Source organism: Centruroides vittatus, unplaced genomic scaffold (genome assembly GCF_030686945.1).
Source record: "Centruroides vittatus isolate TY-2023 unplaced genomic scaffold, ASM3068694v2 scaffold_907, whole genome shotgun sequence".
Lineage (NCBI taxonomy): Eukaryota > Metazoa > Arthropoda > Arachnida > Scorpiones > Buthidae > Centruroides > Centruroides vittatus.
The window spans coordinates 1,669,451-1,685,414 of NW_027122720.1; the positions used below are offsets into that span (position 1 = coordinate 1,669,451).

Below are 15,964 nucleotides of genomic sequence, written 5' to 3' on the forward strand. Positions count from 1 at the left end.
TGTCAAGTAAATACGCCACAATAATCTTATAATGCTTTGCAGTTATTTTGGAATGTAACACAAATGCAAACTCCAAAGCATTATAAGGTTAGTGTGGCGTATTTATAATTAATGCTTTGTTTATTGGATGGATTTTATTTCTGTAAAGTTTTTTTCCAAAGTTTAAAAATTAAATTCAAATTTAATTTATATATACAGTATATATATAATTTCGTAAATGAATAAAATATAGGTTAATAATTTTTTTTATTAAGGGTTTATTGCATCGATTTGTAACTGCTTATGCAATTTTGTAACTTTTTATTTTCGTTGCATATTATAAAATTAATACACAAATAAAAAATTTCTATTTGCATTTTGTGTTTTTTAGTTATAATTTAACATTCTTTATTGAGGATTTTAAATTAATTAATTAACTTATATGGATTTGATTAAAATGGGCTGCAATTTTCAAAAATTGTAGACCTATAAATTTTTGCTGGTGTCCATCTGCACTGTCTGTTCCTTCCTTAATCTTGAGAACAGAGTTAAACAGATGAAAGTTGAGATCAGATGTGGAAAGCTTAGGAGCAGGAGGCTCCAATTAACTATATATGATTATTTCAATTCAAAAATTTTTTTCCTGAATGGAGTTAGATAGATGATCAGCATGACTTCATTGTTAACAGGAAAAGCATGATATACAGGGGAAGACAATACTAAAATTGAGAGCACTGTGATGAAAAATTGCAGCTCAGCATTGCAACAGTGTCACAATAAATAATTGCTCATTTATATTAAAAATACCTGGAAGAAATTAAAATGTCTTCATATCTCCATCATATCTATTCAGCAGGAATGAAGTCTTCCTTTACAGAGATGATATTTTTATTTTCAGTATAAATTTATAGTAAATTAATTATTTAATAATAATACTAATAATAAATATAAAAATCTATTAGAAAATTTGAATTTAATTTAAATAATCATGAATGATTAGTGCAATGAATAAAAATCAACACGTATACTAAGGAATAGCTAAAAAATTTTTCATACTGTAACTACAATGTATTTAATAAGAATTATTTTAAACTAGCAGATGAGCTCGGTGTTGCCCAGGCAAAAAATAACAACAAAGGTTAAGATTACTAGATTATTTAATGCTTCTAATCTTTCTATTATATTATATTATAGCCAGTTGAAAGGCCCGATGCAGGCATCGGGGCATGTGCACGGACTCTGGCAATTCCTAGCTGTGCTGGCGCTCAATATGCCGACACAGGACTGCCCATTTTTTCAGTAGCAGCTGCAGTGTTATTTCATGGTATAAATAATAAATTCCTATTACAAATAAAAATAATAATAATAATGAATTATACTGTAAAAATATAACATAAATATAAAATAATTTACATTGTTAATTTAAATAATAGCTAGGGGCACCCGTAGTGTACGTTTTTGGCATACCGTGACAGAAAGAAAATGCCCATTTTTTTTTAGCTTTATATAGTAGATATTATGTATATTCGTTATTAATTAATTAAATGATTAAGTAACATTATTTGCAGAAATAAAACCTTATTTTATTTAAAATATGTAAAAAATATTTAAAATAAAATACAGCTGTTGCCACCTGGCAACTGCTATCTTGTAGGGCAGCCAAGTTTACAGGGGTATGAGTTTACAGCAGGGGTGGTCAATCAGTTGATTGTAATCGACAGGTTAATCTCAAAAAGATTTTCAATTGATCACCACAGTATTTTCTATCTACAGTTTTGTAACATTTATAAATTTAGTGAATTAAAAAAAACCCTATTAATATACTTTCAATATTAAATCATGAATGAGAGAAAGCATGACTACTTAATTCTACTGTACATATAGCAGTAGGTTACACTTAATACAGATGTTACTACTATAAACCTACATTATGTAGTGATGTCATTTGTATCTATCAGTAGATTGTGACTAGTTTAATATAATGAAAGTTGATTACAATAACAAATACAGTAGACATGAAGCTATACTTCTAAAACTAAATAAAACTAAAGGAAATAAAATTTATAGTGTTATTTAATAAATAAAAATAGATACAACATTACAATGTTAACTCCAAGATTCATTTATTTATTTTAAAGTTTTTGATGTTTTAAAAATATTTTATTCAGGAGTAACAGTTATAGAACAGTGGTTCTCAACTAATGATACATCAACTGGCATAGAACACTTTTTAATAAATTACAGTCAGTGCTATACTTAAAAAAAATAGCAAATATAATTATTAAATAGTATTGTTCCAGAAAAATAATAAGTATTGTTTTTGAAAAATTATTCTAAACTAATCCTAATTTGTCAGTTATAAATATAAATGTTTAATCTGATTGTATAGACGATGTGTACGATGATAGATGTAGATGTGTGTAGTTGCGTAATATATGATGATTATATGTATTACCATATATGATGATTATAAATTTTATATATATCTGATAACAATAAGCAGAAGGCTAATCACAATAACTGGCAGGATTTTACACAGAAAATATAAAAGTGGTTTGGGAAAATGGGTTTGATTACATTAAGTGGCTGATAATATTAATTTACAATCACAGTACTGTACAGTACATATAATTAACAAAAAGTTGAGTGCAAGTTTTATGTTCAAGATACACGTAAATGTGTAATATATTTGTAAATAATTTTTTAGTGAGAAAATTTACTGAAATTATTTTGTGAAAATGCACAGTTTTTGTTGTTTTTTTCATTTTTTATTTTTTAAAGATAAAATTCAATAATTCAATGCTAATTTCAAAAAACCTTGTACTGTTTTGCCGAGGGATACGGATAGAAAGATGCAGAATATCGACGAAAGAGTTTTGAATGATTTCCAATACAGATTCTGGAAAAGTTACCGATAATCAATGTAAAATGCATAGTAAATATAATTTCCGTATGTAAAATTCATCTAAAAAATTATTATTTTTTTTTTATAAGTGATAAAAATATAACTCGAGATCTGAAATAAACATTATAGAAAAAATCATTTAATAAATGATATCTTTGTATATTTTCTCTACAAATTCTATATATTTTCATTATTGAATCAAATTACATTAATGTATTAATATCCTGACTGACTTTTTATTATGGAAAAATGCCAAGAAAATGTAGCAATAATTTTACATGTTTGAATTTACATACAAATTTAAAAAATTTGTAAAATTATAGTTTTATATAAATTTAGGTATTCAGAGTTGGCATAGGAACTTATTGATATTTTTGAGAGGCCAAGTTTCTGATAAATGCATTACGAAACATTATTCCAATGAGGTAAATTAAATTACTAAATGCAACTTTTTAAAAATATCTTTTGTAATTTAAAAAATTGCTAAAGTATCGAGTAAAAACTAAATATTCTTCGTTGGTTTTTAAATCGCTATATTCGTTATATTGATTTAAACAAGTTATCACTTCTATAAGATTAGGAAGTTTCCGACCGTTGTGATAGATTATAAAGCAAAATAGAACGTAGATTTTTCATGACCAGTATTGGGTGTGGCATGTTTAAAAATGAATGACACTTCACTATAAATAAGTTTTAATTCAGATTTTTATGTAATTTTGCTGTTACTTAATATTTTTTCTCTTGATTCTCAACATTAAGTAGGAATTTAATATTGTAAATATGCATTATTCATTTTCTGTATATAATGTTTTGAACACTAATACCTATAAAAAGTAAGTGATAAATGTATTTTTGTGTAATATGATATTAAACTTATGGAAGAATATTTAATGGAGTAAATGCAGTGGTGATATTCGGCAGGTTCGCACAGGTTCGGCCGAACCCGTTGTTAAAATTTTCAGTTTCCGAGCGGGTTCACCCGAACCCATTGTTAAAGTTTTCCGAACGGGTTTGCGGCGAACCCGTTGTTAAAATTTTCAGTTTCCCGAACCTTGTTAAACACACGGAACATTTCTCAGTGGGTTTGTTTTTTTTTTTAAAATATATTAAAATATGCGTATTATACTCTGTAATACTACTAAACTAGGACCTTATACCCCGTTTGCACCAAGCATTTCAATCTAGATTGTGAGCAAGGTCAGGGAGTATGTCTTGGTGCGATCTCTCTCGATCGTTTCAATCGAGGTTTAATCGCAATCAATTCAAGAGTGTTCTTGAAAGTAGATCCAGTCATAAGAGAGATCCCAGAATGCCACGCGCGCGAAACAATACAAGATGGCTGTGGAACACGTGTCGGGCTATGGACAGTGAAAGAAAAAGTATAATGTATCTTGAGAGATGATGACATGTGCCTATTTCTAGAAGCGCCATATTGTGGTAAAGAATTTCTCTGCCTTGAAAAAAAAAAAAAAAAAGGTCGACAGCTCTAAAATACTATTGTTACCTGGCCTTCTCCCATGACTCGTTACGTTCTAAATACACCACTGATTGTTAGATATATGGTTGCAAGAAAAGGTATTGTATTTATTTCTAGCCAAAACTTCCATTTCGCTTTGTCGGTGATTATCAGGGAAAAATTTTCTGCTAGCGAACCCCTTGTTAAATATTTCGAATATCACTACTGAGTAAATGTTATAGATATGGGAATGTATTCTAGAATTTCATAGCTGTATTTCCTTGATTTTTTGGTTTCCTTATTAAAAAAAGTGGAAAGCAGCCAAACTTTGTGATGGATAACTTAAAATGGTCATTAAATTCATATATCTCCATTATATTTTAATAGGAGATTGATTGATTGGGAATGACTTTTTATTTTTTGGCACTGAAGCTACAAAACTTATGCTGATCAAGTCAAAAGGTAGAAAAACAATAAAAAAAAAATGAATATTCACAAACTAAAATCTGGATGCTATGACAGTAAGTGGTAAGAATTTTAGATAATATTATAATAAATAAGTACAAAGAAAAGATAAAAACATATTCGCAGGATAGTTCAAAAGTCCAACCAGTATTCGATTAGTATCAGATGCTGTTCTTTCATAATGTATACTCCCAATTATCCAGACTAATCACGTTAGTGGAGCATGGATAATCCACAAGTTTGTTTTAATTATAGCTAATTGATTTTTTTTTATTTAGTTTTAATTTAATATAATAGTTCATTTTGAGAGTGATATAAGCTATACACGTGATCACAGTTGAATAAAACTTTTCTAAATTTTCTGTTTACATGGAAACATTTTTTAAACTAGTGCCTCACAATTCAGTATGAATTCTTTGTATTATTAACCGAGAATGACAGATTGCTGCTATATATCATCGTAAAATGTCATTAAATTTGCAATATTAATGATTTATTGATAAGGAAATGATTCAAAATATTTTAATAATTTTCCTGTGTAATAGGAAATTTATCTTAAGTGGTATTTTTGTAGGTTTTTGAATTGTTAATACTTTCTTTTACATTTTAAAAGGTAAATTAATAATGGCCTAATAATAATTTCAATAAGGACTTTTTCACAGATAAAGGCTTTTCAGAATTATTTTGAGAAATAAAGTATTTAATTTGGCCAAGATAATAAAGCAGTAGAGGTGTTAGTCTGGCTCTCTGAGGGAGTTATGTTTGAATCTGGATCAGGTTACCAGGAATTTTTATTGGTAAGTAAAATCCAGATATGTTTGATCTCGTTTCTTAACACCAATCCGGTGACAGCCAGATGACTGAGTGATTGAGGTGGACAGCCTACCACTCTAGGAACCCAGGATTATCCATATCGGTCAAAAAGCTCAAGAATTTTTTAAGGGTGGTCTATCCAGATATGTTGCGCCCTGTTCCTCACCACCCAGCTGAACCTGTAAATGGCTTGTTAAGGGAAAAAAACATAACAGTCTGGCTGAATCTATAGTGGGTAATGCTAGATGGTTGAGAAGATGAGTGTTAGCCTGCTAGTCTATGGATCCTGGTTGAGTTTTTGTCAGGAGTTTTAGTGGATGGTCTGTCCTGTGTATGTCAAACTCTGTTCCTCACCGTACAGCCACTTTCATTGTGAACTTTGCCAAACCCATAATGGGTATTATTAAAATGGCTTTTCTAATGTCTTCAGAATGAATAATCGAAAATGATAAAAAAAAAATTCCCATAATTGATGGAAATGATGGCCAATTTAGTATTTTCCAGAAGGAAACAGTTAAAAATATATTTTACATATTGAAAATGAAAATATAAATTTAACATTGTTCAGATAGGTTAGAAAATTTATTTTAACTGTCTTTTTAATTTTATAATTTGGACATTTAAAGTTAAGAAGTGGGTCAAGTATTCAATAAATGGTAGAAAATATTATTTCAGTATTATATAATAATTATTTGAATAAATTTGAGAGAATTTCTATTCATCACTTATGTTTGCATTTTTCTAATCATACAATAACTGTCACTTGATAGGTTTAAATGCAATTGGAAATTTTTTTTTTGAGAATTGAACAATTACCGTATATCTCGGCAGATTAAGACGAGGTATACATTTTCATCGAAGTTTTATAGTTTTAGCTTATATCTGTCCTATAAGACGACCCCAAACTATCAACGGCCTACGAATTTAGTTTAGATCGGCGATCATCATCCGAATAATAATACTGTATAGCGTATATGGAATTATGTCCTATTTGTAATTTTTCAAATAAACAAATTTATTTTCTTGCATCTGGCAGCACTGCCTTGCGATTGTAATGACCTTGACTATTCACAAAAACGTCGTATGGGCTATTCTATTTTGTGCACATACCCTACTCTCTATTAGTAAATAATTATGGTTTGTCAGTTTTTTTATAATGGTTTTAATTTACATAAATTTCAATCTAATTTTTTGTATCTGTCCTATAAGACAACCCCTGATTTTCGGGGCCTTTTTTTATGATTCAACTATCGTCTTATCCGCCTAGATGTACGGTATATTTTTTGAAAATATTATCTAATTCGGTAAATTTTATGGTGATAATGATAATCATTAATTATATACGAAAAATAATTACGAATATATATATACATTGTAACCACGTTGTACATTTTCTTTTATTTCTTATAGTAAAAGTGTGTACCGTGTTCTAACTTGATTATCTTACTCATGTTCTCTAAATGACATTTAAGTGCTACAAAATACCTATTTTATTTACAATTATTAGTTTCATTCAGTAAATTCATTCTATTTAACCTATCAGTAAATAAAATGGATTTTAATTTTGTTGCACTTATAATTTTAAGAGTTTTTTTTTAATCATAAATATTAGCGTTTATTGTATTAAATATTTTGACTCATAAATTGGGAAGAGGGATAAAATAAAGCAGCTCATTTTATTGAATTGAATTTCTGTCATACCGTATAGTAAATAAATTGTAAATTTAGTAAGGTTTATTAGGAAATTTTTTTTACTCTAATATTCTCAGTAGCAAACCCTTATAAAATTAAATTTTTTTACCATATTAATTTTTAAAAATTTTTATACACCAAATTACAGCATCCTATCTTTTCTTGTTACTTTGTTATTCTTTCTTTGAATCTCTACAAACTGTTTTGCATTTAGATATTCTTTTGCTTTAGTTTTTAATGCTGCACGTCTTAAAATCTACTCCATCTGCTGTTTCTTTCCTGTTTCTCGCGCTTTAGTTTTCAGTAAAATCTTGTTAATTTGTATCAATATTTTCAGTCTATTTGTAGTTTGTTTGATCAAATTTCATTTCTCTTTGATTTATTATCTTAATACTTTAACTTAATCTACTATATATATATTTTTAAGTAGTCTTGTCTTCAATTTATTTTGTTGTAAATGAAAACATCAAAAATTTGTCACTCTTTTCTTATTATACTTAATTAAGTTAAATTTTGTTGTAGAAAATTTTAATCTTGATCATTCAGCAATTTTTTTAAATGGTTCTACTTTGTAGCTTTTTCCTAATGATGTCATTATCAATTTATCTTTATTTATTTTGTCTGAATGGCTTTTTCCAACGTTATTATTGAAAAGTTGTTTTTCTGCTAATTGCACTGTTTAATTGAATCAAACTTTATATAAATAAATCTTCTCCTTACATATGTTTAATTGAAGATGTAATTAAATGTATTATGTAATTAAAAATATATAATAGTGATGTTAAATGAAAAATTTGATAAAAACATTTAAAACACGGGTACTTTAATCTAATAAGACCATTTAGTTTTACATTTTTAGTCTGGGATAAAATGAATGAGCTTTGATTTTGTTAGAATTTTCAATATTACAGTAGAACCTGAAGAAACCAAATGATCGCCAGATTTAAATTGAGCTACTTTATGCTACTATTAAAATTTAAGTACTGAGTAATTTGGTACTAGAGGTAGGCATTAGGTGTCATCTCTTATTAAATTTAATAAGAGATGACACCTTACCAAATTACTCAGTATTTAATTATTAATAATAATGGTAAAGTAACCTGATTTTAAATCCAGCAATCATTTGGTTTTATTATAAAATATTGAGTTTGAGATGTTTATAAGGTGGGTTGCAAAAGTATAAGGCCACCCCAAGTTTTTGGAATAATAAATTTTTATTACACTTAAACAAAGAATTAGTGACAGGAATGAATGTACAGTACATGTAAAAGAATTACTTATTCTATTTACAATCAAAACTAAAAATGAAAATATAAATTTTTCATTCAAAACATTCAAAAATAATGGTCTTGCAAAAATTAAGGCCAATAACATTTAATAGCAAGTGAAACCACAATTTTTCAAAATAACCTTGTAAACCCTATCTTTCGTAGAGTTTGCATTTTGCAGCATATTTCAATCAATTTTTTTCCAATGCAATTACGATTGTAGCTTTGAGTTGTCCAATAGTGGGTATTGTTTTCTCCTACATACATATCCTTAGCTATTAGACTCTGTAGATTTTTCTACGGGATTCAAATCATGGGAATAGGAAAGTCAATCTGTGACCTGATTGCTATTATCCAGTAACCACTGATAACTGAAGTTTGCATTGTGAATTTTGTTGCAGTTGCCAGAATGGATCATCTTTTTTCTCCAAATGGCAGAAGATATACATCATACAAAAGGTTTTGATACATATCTGCCTTCATTGATCAATTTATGAATGCTAAATTGATTTTTATAGACCACCCAAAACCTGCCCAGATCATAATTGGCTCTGGCTCTTCCTTGCTGATGATAAACAAAAACTCCTCTCTCCTAAGATTGTGTCTATATAATTGCCAACTGTTGGTACCATCCAAATTGAACTTTGTTTTTTATCAATCAAATAACTTTATACCATTTCAAAATCCATGACATTTTATCCTTGCCCCATATCAGTCTTTTTTCTTGGTGGTAGTGTTTTAGATATGGTGAGTATCTGAGGATGGTTATGTCCGATGTAATTTGGTGGTTATTTGGCTTTACAAATTTATCGGGTTTTGTTGTTTATGCCTGTCACTAGTTTTTTGCTTATGTGTGATTAAAAATTTATTATTCCAAAAAATTGAGATGGCCTTATATTTTTGCAATGCACCTTTATATGTATAGCATCGTAAGAGAATGAAAAACAGATATACAAAACCTGTGTCTAGATATAAAAAAATGACACTTAAGAAAAGATGTTTTATCTCTAGACAATTTCAAGAAAAGATATAATCGTGGAAAAAGCTAGCATTGTGATACATATATATATATGAAAAACTGGGAGCAAAGGTGGTGTCCTATAGACTGCTTAGTCGGCAACGAGTTGGTAAACACTCGTTCACTATGTCATTGGATGGCTATTCAATAAATTGTCACTGGGATTGCAACATCCTTCAGTCTTCAGAACCTGACATCAGTTAGGATAGTTATAAGGTCGCGTCCTAACTTGCGAATTGTAAACAAATGTTGAGTAGGAGGGCTGATTCAACTGTCGAGTGGGGAGTGCAATGGGTAAGTCGATAGGGGTCTAAAAGCCGAAAAATGGAGTCAACACCAGGTTTAAACAAGCTAACATATATAATATATATGATATAAACCTAGATTACAAGATAACTACAAAACATAACTACATACTAAGTGTAAGCACAGCACTCGCGAGGTTCTCAAGAAATCGTTTCCGTTCTATCTACGCTTAAGGAGAGAGAGAAGATTACATGTATTCTGACAAACTACCAAATACCTCTGCAAGAAAGAAGTTGTCCTCTATTGCTGGCGAGGCATAGGGTTTCTGCCTGTATAATGGTGAGACTAGCCGTCATCTTCTAGGATAAGGCGAGGCTGGCTCCTTGGGGGAGTCTGCTCTTGAATATGGCAAGACTGGAGCCTTGGTTGGAGTAGTTCGCTGGTGTCCGCTGGAATATGGCAAGATGGGAGACTGGGTTTTATGGTTGAGTTCACCAGTGTCCAAGTACAAGCCCCTTTTATTCTCCTGAGGCCTGGGAAAATGATCATGTGATCAGGATGTTTGGAGACAAAGTTGCAGGGGTGAAGTCATAGGTGAGCTGTTGATGATGCTAAGATGTCATTTGAATGGAGCTGATAGTATAATATTTGGTTTGAGACTTGTTAGATTCATCCTGTTTACTCGTTTGAAAGTTGACTTCCCCTCTTTTAACAATAGATTGTTAATTCTGTTGATGGTCTACTCTGTGTGTCTGATGATCAACCACCACTCTGGGCCTAAACAATAGATTGTTATAATTTCTTAACAGTTGTTGATGAAAAGGGTGACATTCAATCCTTTTTCTGTGCGATGTTTTCTTAATGATCGTGATGGAGAAATATGCTAAAAATTTCCTTAAAATAGAGCAAAATCAGGTCCTCAATCTCACATATAACCACAGTGGCAAACTGTGACTTGTGAGCCATATGCAGCTCTTCTGGACCCTTATTTCAGCTCCCCTATAGTTATATAATACAGTAGAGCGTCGATAAGTGGAACGTCGGTAAGTGGAATGGCCGGAAAGTGGAACGATTTTCAGTCGGACTGTGTCGTGCTGAATCGAATGTTTTTGATACTAAATTTACTTCTAAAGTATAATTTTCATGTTTTTTATATTCTTTAATATATTTATTTTGTTTGTACAAAATGCAGAAATAATTTTTAACGATACGATAGCCTCGATGATTATTATAAAAATTTTCGTTAGGCTTAAAATCGACGAAAATTCAACACGAAGCGACACGCAACGGAGAAAAATTCAACAGGAAGCGATATGCAACGGAGAAAAATTTGAACATCGGACAGATTAATGTATTTTTTCGTACAAAGTCGGAAACTGGAACAAATCATTAACTGGAAGGACCCCAGTCCCCAATTGGTTCCACTTTTCGACGCTCTACTGTATTACATAAGTATAAGTAGTAAGGCTTAAGTTTATGAAAAGTTGTATAACTATACGAGAGCTGCAATAATGGTTTACAAAATGGATGGAAAATAACTAGACATTGAGAAATCATTATAATTTTTGTAATAATAATACAATCATGATAAAATTTGTATGTGCATGTACAGTACATCAATCAATGAAATTTTAAAATTCTCATGTTGTTGTGGGCAGTGACTGAGAGAGGCGAAACATTTAGTGGCAAAAAAATAGTTGACCACTTACCTGTTCAGGGGGGGGAGCATAGATTATTGCATGCTATGATATATAGAAATCAATGGTTGCTATGTGGAGATGGTGGCAGATGGTGAAGGTGTGTCATGCCACAAGCCATCAGGAAGCAATTAGGAATTACTATTTGAAGCTAAAATGATCACAGGTTTGGTTGTTGTTGCAATCTGAAGAATATCTATTGTTGGTGGATGATGCCAATGCCTACATTGAATTTTAAGGCATGCATCCATATTTCCATTTAATAAGACACATGTTGAATAAATTTCATCATTTTTGTGTTGAAAATAAAGAAAGTATAGTGATTTCTCAATACCTAGTTACTTTCAACCCACTGTATAGAAGAATTGCCTGAAGCTCTTGCATCACAGTTTGGCCACTGTGGATATTGAACATCATTACGCATTATCATTTACCAATTTATAAGCCAATTTCATTGTTAATTATGAAAAAAGTTAATTTTATAATCTTAAACTATGTGTAAATTATATATAATTATGTATAATTTATGTTTGTTTTTAATAACAAAGGTTTAATTTTTTTGATTTTTGAAGATTTTTATTAATCTTTTCAAGATACTGAAGATACTGAGTTATAGAGTAATTTAATTAGGCATGCTGTCATAATTCATACATTGAATAATTTAATGGTAAATAGGTTTATAATTTGACTAGATTTATTAAACATATGTATTTAAACCATTACAGAAATATTTTTATTAAAAATGTTTTCAGGCAAGTGATGCTTTTGCATTACTTTCTGCATTGATACAATGTGATATTTTTATGGATTTAAAAAAATAAAATCCTGTTGATAAATGTATTTTCAATTTTAAATTTTGTCATGTTAATGTTCTGCCAAAATTACACGCTTAAATTATATTGAACACATGAACAATTTTTGTCACAAAATAATCAATTAATAAAAAAGTTAATGATAGTGTGTGTTAATTTGAAATTTAAAATATTTGTATTTTTTTTTCATTGAATTACCTCTTACTTTTATATATATGTATACACATGGTAAGGTCCAGAAATTCAAGGACTTGGCATGTAGTTCTTTTCCTTAACAGTTTAAAACACACACCTTCAAAATAATCCCCTCAGGTGATGATACACTTTTGCCAGCAATACTGCTTTTCCCTTAAAGCCAAACGATTGCCAGATTAGATTGGGCTATATCACAGCTACTATCAATAATTAAATACTATATAATTTGGCCTGGAGGTAGGTATTAGGCACCATCTCTTATTAAATTCAATAATTATAATTAAATTAATATTTTATTAATTAATTTAGAAGGTTTTGGAAGAAAAGAATCTGCCTGGAGCATGACTTGAATTTGCAACTGCTACTTACTGTGCAGATGCATTACCAGTTATACTACCTGGACCTTCGTCCGATCTTCGCTTCCAAACCTACTAATTTAGATGTAACCATACTAGTTACTCGTGACACCAACTGGCGATGACTCGGCATTCGTGGTCTATAAACCCCTGCTATGGCACTCGGCCAGCTATCGCTTTACCACAGCCTAGTGTGTACATACAATATAAACATCTTCAAGCCTGATAGTAATATTAGAGCCAAATGATTGTTGGATTAGATGGCTATATTTCTGCCACTATTAATAATTAAATAAATGTAAATTAAATTATAATTAATTAATTAAAATGTAATTGTTAACCCCTTCTGGGCTCTTCTTTAGGCTTTTTTCAATTCAAAATGGGCTTGATCTTAAAATTCCTTAATGTTCCTACATATATTGTTGCATCAGTGGAAAGCAGTAAAAGTTGCAAGAGGCTAAGCTAGATGAATAGGCAGGATGTGGAAGTATTCTAGTACCATTTATGGCAAGAAACTGTGATGGACTGATGTGCAGGTGCATTTCCATGGAGAACTGTTGTTCACTTTGTCATTTTTGACAACGGACTCACACAAATGTTGTAAAATGTCCAGATAACACTCCTCATTTATTGTTCTGCTCTCAGGAATAAATTTTGAATGAATTGTCATGTAAGAACAGTTCTGGAATTTTTTGATGTTATCTTGTATATATATTTTGAATTTCTGTGAAATGATTTCATTATATATAATGAAATAAAATGATTTTATAGTTTAAACAAAATTGTCATTAACTTACAATTAAGAATTTATTTCATTAAAAAAAACAATTACTCCTGTTTTTAAAGGCATTGAAAAATTTACTCTCTCATTATGATGAGCGTAGTTTCTTTGAAAATGATTTTAATTTTTATTATTATATGTTAACATTTAATTACAAGATAAGATGGTGACCAAAACAGTAAAGGCATCAGCTGGCAAATTGGAATCTTGTTTTCTCGTAATTCTGAGCCTTTAAATCTGTTTTTTTCATTCCAAGGAAGAAAAGCTATTTTGAGCAATTCTCTGCTTATGAATCTTGTTTGATCCAGAGTCAGATTTTCAAACCCACCAGAGGCCAGGGGATAAAACCACTAAATGCTGATATGAGACATTCTGTTAACTTGGTATTGTCAGGACCAATGTGATGCCATATTAATGAATATGCTGTCCTGTCGGATAATGGAAATCTTTTCAGTTTTTTTCAATTCTGTGGACACAGTTTTACGTATCTTTACTGATAAAACTATCTATCCATCTTTTATAATTGTTTTAACATGCCATTTCAATTTTTCAGGCCATATACATGGTTGGCTTGAAATAAGAACATTTCTTACTTTGTGCTTTGCATTCTTTTATTGCCTATAAATACAGACGTATGCTAATTATCAAAGTACATGAAAAGTAATGTACTGTAGCTGTTTTCTTGATAATTATTGATTGCAAATGTGCTAAGTATTTCTGCTTCCCATATCAAATGCTTGCAATAAAGTCTTTGGAAAAGTTTTTAAACATTCATACACAAACTAACTAGTTTTTATCTAGCATAGCATCATGTTGTCTTGGCATTTGTCATTTCTAAAAGGAGAACCCATAATTCTTTCCAAGAACTGCATGTTTTGAGTGCTTTTACATGAAAATCTTAACTCTGGACCTACCCAATGCACCAATAATTCTTCCCCAATGACAAGCTTGACATGCTAGCTTATTGGATTTTCTGGCATACTGCATGTTAGGTCAATGGAACTTCACTGTTGTTAGTTGGAGGTTTGCACCTAACAACACCTAATAGAGACTGTTTTCTCATAGAAAGTCTTACCACAAAATGTTTTGTGGTAGCTCAGTTCTGTGTTTTATTGTCTTATGTAATTAATCTAATCCAGATCCTCCAAAAATTATATGGGTGATTTGACCTACACATGTTGGTTTTTCACCTAGCCAGTCCCATCATGACCTTGACCAATTATTATAGGTATAATAATGGCCCTTTTGGTTATTGCAAAGTGGAAAAAGTTTAAAAAAGTTTATAGGACTTTTAAAAAATGTTTTGATGTGTATAACAGTCAAACCTAGGGTTAAGAATTTAATTCGTTCCTTAAAGTTGTTCGGAAACTGATTTGTTCTTAAACCGAAACAAATTTTTTCATAAACAATGTAAAATAGATTAATCTGTTCCTTACCCTCAAAACAAAGTCTTAATTTTTTTTTCCTTTTCAGCTGTATTTTATGCATAAAAATGCCTACACAAGCAATATAATATTATATTATGTATATCTATTTTATATATACAATGGATTATTGATTCATATCAATGGTTTTCCTGCATTTATCGGTTATTTTCTCCGGTCACAAATAAGGACCCATATATATAATGTTAATTTTTCCTGTATTCTTTGTTCCTGCAATGTTTGTTCTATATTTTAACTAAAAGAAAAATGTTATCCCTCATCAATAGTGTTACTCACAATAGAGATGATAAATTGAAACACTGATTTTTGTGTACTGAAAATAAAAATGTGTCAAATTTAACATTTAAACTCTTTTGATCAGTTTTTATTGTGATTTTTGGCTATTTTTTGTCTACTGCTTTACAAAAATACTGTACTTTATTGGTGACATTTCCTCTTAAAGCCTGGTAACATTGGTAAAAATTAGCACATTGTTTCAGCCATCTGTACGATAATTATCGTTAATTATCGTACAGATGGCTGAAACAATGTGCTAATTTTTACCAATGTTACCAGGCTTTAAGAGGAAATGTCACCAATAAAGTACAGTATTTTTGTAAAGCAGTAGACAAAAAATAGCCAAAAATCACAATAAAAACTGATCAAAAGAGTTTAAATGTTAAATTTGACACATTTTTATGATGTGTACTGTACAATAATGTCTGCATGATAACAGGGTTTTGTATGATAATTTCATACATTACTTTGAAAACAGCCGTTAGTTATTGAAAAAACCATTTCACAATCATTATTTTTATATGTATTGCCTTTTTGTTGATATTTCATGTCTTTTTATT

General features: G+C 30.0%; 2 protein-coding genes across 4 annotated transcripts in view; one reads left to right on the top strand and one right to left on the bottom strand.

Moving 5' to 3' along the window:
• The first annotated feature begins 4,815 nt into the window (after positions 1–4,815).
• The window catches only part of Cep97 (centrosomal protein 97kDa), a 60,687-nt gene continuing 49,538 nt past the window's right edge, over positions 4,816–15,964 (top strand). For both annotated transcript variants that reach the window (XM_067288740.1, XM_067288741.1), the window contains exon 1: positions 4,816–4,868. In XM_067288740.1, the coding sequence (XP_067144841.1) occupies positions 4,856–4,868 (13 nt within the window). In that variant the 5' untranslated portion in view covers positions 4,816–4,855. The remainder of the gene's footprint in view (positions 4,869–15,964) is intronic.
• The window catches only part of LOC136990353 (alkylglycerol monooxygenase-like), a 113,228-nt gene continuing 105,438 nt past the window's right edge, over positions 8,175–15,964 (bottom strand). For both annotated transcript variants that reach the window (XR_010883047.1, XR_010883046.1), the window contains exon 13: positions 8,175–8,189. The gene's annotated coding sequence lies outside the window, so the exon portion shown is untranslated. The remainder of the gene's footprint in view (positions 8,190–15,964) is intronic.